General features: G+C 40.9%; 1 protein-coding gene across 1 annotated transcript in view; it reads left to right on the top strand.

Annotated features, from left to right (window-relative positions):
* Nucleotides 1-466: 466 nt before the first annotated feature.
* Nucleotides 467-6,000, top strand: part of tacr1a (tachykinin receptor 1a) — a 39,610-nt gene continuing 34,076 nt past the window's right edge. Inside the window, exon 1 of the mRNA XM_044027176.1 lies at nt 467-1,228. Coding sequence (XP_043883111.1) covers nt 825-1,228 — 404 coding nt within the window. The 5' untranslated portion in view covers nt 467-824. The remainder of the gene's footprint in view (nt 1,229-6,000) is intronic.

The following is a 6,000-nucleotide window of genomic DNA, read 5'->3' as shown; positions in this document are numbered from 1 at the left end:
AACTTACTTCTTATGGAGAAAAACATTAGCAAAGATGTGGTTGCTATGATATTGACATAATAATGTGACGCTGAAGTTTTGATGACGATGATGTAATTTACTGCTTTATTAACGGCACTGCATGATAAAGGGCCCCAAAATCTAATTATGCTTAAGGCCTTTTATTGAGTAATAAATAAATAATAATAGTAGTAGTAGTAGTAATAATAATAAGTCATCCTGCTTTTTGTTTTCCAGCGCGAGTTAAATCAAATAAAAGCTATAATACAGGCAGCATGGCTTCGTGCGCTCTGACGCAGAGGGGATGATTTACGCACCTGGCTCATCCATAGTCATAATTACAGCGGCTGTCTATTGGACGTTGTGCTCAGTGGCTCGTTCCATGAGCCGCGCGTGCAGGCGCTCGTTCAGAGCAGAGGAGAGAGAGGGGAGAGAGCGAGGGAGAGAGAGAGAGAGCGAGCAGAGCCGCAGCGGGAGGTGAAGGAGACAGTTCTTGTTGCGCCGCTCTGTGCGTAAAATCTGCGCGTTTTCGCTTTTACGCACGGAGAAAAGTTGAAGCATGCATCGATTGTGACGGACATTTCCACGGAAAGCTCTCACTGAGTGAATGATTTTTTTTTCCTGCCACGACTGACAGACGTGTTTAATAACAGCCTCAGTCCACTGTTGTGGTCGCAGTCAGAGAGCGCGCGACGCCGAGGTTTCTCTCAAACTTACGTCTCCGCGTAAAGACGGAACGGAGTCTTTAACCTAGTCGAGTAATGATTTAGGCTGATATCCAGAGGTTTTGCACCCCGCGCTACTTTTCAATCTTAATCCACAACATGGATCCTTTATTCAATTCAACCGATGTGCCAAACTGGACCAGCAGCGTCAATGACACTAATAACGGGACCGAGTACGGGAACCAGTTCGTCCAGCCGGCGTGGAGGATCGTCCTCTGGGCCGTCGCGTACAGTGGTATAGTCATAGTGTCAGTGGTGGGTAACGTGACAGTCATCTGGATTATTATGGCACACAAACGCATGAGGACCGTCACCAACTATTTCCTGCTGAATCTGGCGTTCGCCGAAGCCTCAATGTCCGCCTTCAACACGGTCATCAACTTCATCTACGCCGTGCACAACGAGTGGTACTTCGGACTGGTCTACTGCCGCTTCCACAACTTCTTCCCCATCGCAGCGGTTTTTGCGAGCATCTACTCACTGACAGCCATCGCCCTGGACAGGTAAGCTGCTGTGCCACAGGTTCTCCTCTTCATCTCGACAGTGAAAGTGTGAGAAATGGCCCAAAAAGACGAAAATATGAAATATAATACAACCTGTGCATCAGCAAACTACACATATAGTGAATGCATTTACATGCAAATCCAATTTCACTGTTATATTTTAGTTGTTCAAATGTGTACATACACCACATGTTGTCATTAAAGGAGCAATATGTAAGATGCAGAGGCGACCGCTCTAAGACAGCGAGCTGAGGACAAACGGGTGCTGCAGCACAAATGAATGCACATTTTATGAATTAACTAAACCTATTAAACCCCTAAACAGGTGTGTATATGGGTATCTAGTAATGCTAGATATCTTCACATTTTAAAGCATCGATAAAAATGGGCACATGTGCTGCCCTCTGTGGTCCAAAACCAGCTACTGCATTTACATTTCGCCATCAGCTTCGCTGGTACACGTTTTATCAGCCTCTTGTCTAATCAGCAGGACTCCTCCCCTTTTTATAAACAGAAGCTCTCACTTCTTCACCGTTCTCTCCCAGACCACGCCCCCTGCGCTGCTCCCCCGCCCTCAGCTCTCAACCCTCGAGGTTGGGCGGTCGTTTGTGGACCCAATTCTGCATGAACCCCAAAAAACGATCTGCACTTTTCTACAGATAGTCCGCAGGGTGTAGATGACGTTTTAAATGTTGATCTCAGTGAAAGTAGTATTTTATTTGAGCACATCGTGACACTCAGTCAGTACGTTACTTACATACAGCTCCATTCATGTTCTCATTCCTCAGTCAGCCTTTAAATCTATAACACTACTGAGCTGAAGCATGACTTGACCTCCAACCCCCACTGGAGGGCCACAAATCTCCACAGAGCCCATTTGATTTTATTGGTCGAATCAATTTAGAAAACCCTGCATTCACTTCATGTTTGTGAGTGAAAACAACAGAGGTTTAAGGTTTCCAGCCGGATGACAGAGGTCCAAAATAAGGTGATGCGGAAGCATCAAGGAGAAGAGAAGACTCGGACTCAGGTCTCAGTTACACTCAGGCTGTTTGGACTCTTAAGATATTTGTGAGACAGTGAAATTGTAAGTAAATAATAAACTGCAGTCCTGTTAATGTACAGTACACATTGTTCTCTATGGTTCAACCTTTATCGGATTCTTATTTATTTATTCATCTGATTATGTTGCGTGTGTGAATTGATGTGTAGCCTTTCAAAGGAACTCAAGCCGCAGTTCTTTAATTACTGTGTGATATGAAATGTGATGGAGGATTATCATGTGAAAATACCATCAAATATAAACCAACACTGGGTCAGTTATGCTGCAGAATATGGCACTGTTTAAAATGGCTAGTATACTGGAATGTTGCAAGTAAAAATAAAACTATGTATTTATATAGCCTGAAGTGCAGGGCTGAAACTAATCATTATTTGTATGATCAATTAATATTTGGATTATTTTATTACTTGTTTGGTCCATAAAATGTCAGAAATGTTCAAAACATTTTTATCAAGGTTTATTAAACCTGTAAATGATCATGTTCTCAGATGTGTTATTTGTCCACAAACTAAAATGGTTCAGTTTGAATCATTTCTTTGTTACATGGAGCAGTAATCGATTAATTAGGGGATGTCACCATCACAATCTCGACCTACGAAAACAAAGGAGGAATCGAGGATTTAACCACGAGTCCTCCTCACAGGTTATAACAAAGAGAATCATAAAGAAGGTGAAGGAGAGCGGATGTTATTAAAAAATAATAATAATCTGTGAATAATAACCAAAAAAATAAATACAAAAAAGTCAATACAAAACTTTCATTTCATTTTCTTCCTTCTAACTTTAAATGACGCATATGCACAAAGTAATGCAGTGTTGTGTTTTCTGATGTGATCATGAGAGTGGAGGATCTCTGTGAGTGGAACAACCCATAATAATCACAGCCGGAGCTAATGGTTTGAGGCTTGTTTGATCGTGTCATAAAACAAAAGTCTGACCATGTCTCACTTAATACTGAAGTGAAAAGCTTTATTTATCAATGGAATGTCTGTGTGTGTGTGTGTGTGTGTGTGGACTAGGACTAGTAGTTATCCTGACCAAAACCTGGTCCCAAACCTGTGTATGTGTTGCCTCTTACAGTGGATGATGTCACTGCACATTATACATTCACAGTGGGCCTCATTAATGCGTCTTCATCTGTGATAGCCAGGTTTTAGCATATGCATGTGTGTGTGTGTGTGTTACCATGTGTGGTGTTTGCCTTAATGCATGTAGGCTTTTTTTAATGTGTGCAATTCTGAGCATATGTGTATTGTCGGTTTTGCATGTGTGATTCACACTGCCACATAAAGGCTGCATCCAGCTTTTTTTTTATACCTTAACATCTTTGCTGATGAATGCTTGTTAGTGGAAATCCTGACCTGCTGTGACCATGGTCGTAACAAGAGGTTACAATGTTTCTAAAAGCCTCGGTCACTTCCTCCTGGTACTCGCTGGGCTGATACGGGGAGTCAACAGGTGTACCTAATAAAGTGGCTGTGAGAGCATCATGGCGGTTGAGGGTGACTTTGTTTATGTAAGTCTTTGAGAAAGTTTGAAAAGGAGAAATTTGTCTTCAATGAATAAACAGTTTCAGGTCTTCTTCAAAACATCCCATAGATAATACAGTGCGACGTGGATTGGGGGTGTGGCCACCATGTGATTGACAGTGGTTGCAGGTGGAGGTGGACGTGCTCCTCTGCTTATTCTTTTCACTTTTTCCTTTCGAGTCACCGTTTACTGCGTGAGCGACCGACTTCCTGTTAGTAACCAGACATCCAATAACCAATAATGTGTAAATAGAGCAAATCCACAGGATCTCCTCAGGGCGGCTGGAGCTCAGAGCGACCATTGATTGGACATATTTTTATCCCCATAAATGCTATGATTATCCCTGTGGTGCACTCACACTGCACATCACCTCTCTGGCAGAGTGTGCTGGGTCTGAGGCTGATTTAGACAAATATGTACCTCAGTTCCCTGTATTACCTTTAAATCAGAGCGACGGGGAGCTTAGATGGGGCTGGTTTCCACGCCAGATGACTGAAAGCAGGTCTGTTAGTTGTGGCTACAACAAACACTCTGGACAGTAATTGTCTATTAAAGAAAAACAAAGCAAACTACACAAATGAAAAATAACCTGGTTAATGCAGTTCTTCATCATTTCTGTTCCTTTTTATATTCTGTCTTTAATTACAACTTCGGCTAAAATGTAAGAAAGCTGTTGAAGTGTCAAGTTAAGGGGAAACTTTGTACGGTGACATTAACAACCAATAAAAACAACTTTCGCATTTTCTTTTAGTAGTTGTTAAATTGAAAATTAAAACAAGGATTCAGATTTTCCAGCGTCTGAATAATCAGAAAGTGTGAATATTTGTTGCTTTCTTGGAATGATTAAATCATTAAAACTGAATCAAAAACAAGATGTTTGAGAACATCATTTGGTAAACACAGTTTTTTGCAGAAAAAAACAAGTACGTGATTAATTGATGAATTCCTTTGTGTGCAGCCACTAAATTCTATAATTGAAATAGTCTTGGTAACTTAGTTTGTCTGGCTTACTGAAACCCAGGAAGAGATTTTAAACAGTTTTTCATTGTAATAACTTTTTGTTCATTTCACCCCGACCCTTTCAAACATGTCACTAAAAAAATAATTGCATTAATGAAGTGACAAAACAATAAACACAAAATGTGTCATTAATAGGTTATGACTTACATGCCTCATTCTCCATGAGGATGTCCATGTTTCCGAGGACAGCTGTGGTTTGTTTTCGTGTCCCGCGCTGCACACAGGAAGTGATTTGTTTTGTGTCAAGACTGACGGAGACAAAGTGGAAATGCTGGCTGAAAATGCTCAGAAGCAACAAGAGAAAGTTTCAAAAGTAGATTTGCTCAAACAAACTGTCGTGTCGCGGAGGAGTGGGGGACGCTAAAGAAGACCACTTAAAGTCTTATAATGGGGATCTATTGAAGGTTAATGGATTGGAAAAACTGTCATTTATCCCAGCGGCAGTCACATCTGAGATGAATGACAGCCGTGGTTGAGGAGATTTTCATTCAAAACCATAAAGGTCAACCTTAAGGTGGCGCTACGTCACAACCACAAATAAAACGTCCTGAATGTTCTACAAATGGATGTGAGACATGGAGTTTGTTCTCCTTGTGTGTGTGTGTGTGTGTGTGTGTGTGTGTGAGGGTTTTCTCTGGGTTCTCCGGTTTCCTCCCTCATTCCAAAAACATGCAGATTTTGGGGATTAGGCAAATTGGACAATCTGAATCAGTGGTTCAAGACAAATCAGGCCCCCCAACCTGTCCAGACACACACACACACACACACAAAAATAATTAACTGAATAATTACAAATGTATATATGCAAAAATAAGCAGCAGTAGTAGGTTTCTGTTCCAATTCTCACAGTGTATATGGATACAAACAGTGAGTCTTTGGCACATGTGACACATGAATAATGTCTAATATCTGGTATTAACAATTTACTGCATGTTAAAATGCTATTTTAACAATTTAAAATGAAGAAAAACGAAAAGGTTTATTTAAATTTGAAATTTGAACAGTATAAAACATATTTACAGTAACACTTTTTGATTCAAAAACATGGAAACTATGTACAGGTGTTCTTCCCACTCGCTCCTCTGTCGTCAAAGACATTGATTCTCCAGCTTCCTGAGACAGCACGAGTGAAATTACTGTAATAACCACAACGTCTCAG

This window comes from Solea senegalensis, linkage group LG5 (assembly GCF_019176455.1).
Source record: "Solea senegalensis isolate Sse05_10M linkage group LG5, IFAPA_SoseM_1, whole genome shotgun sequence".
Lineage (NCBI taxonomy): Eukaryota > Metazoa > Chordata > Actinopteri > Pleuronectiformes > Soleidae > Solea > Solea senegalensis.
The sequence above is the reverse complement of the archived record's forward strand: the minus strand, read 5'-3'. Positions and strand labels throughout refer to the sequence as shown.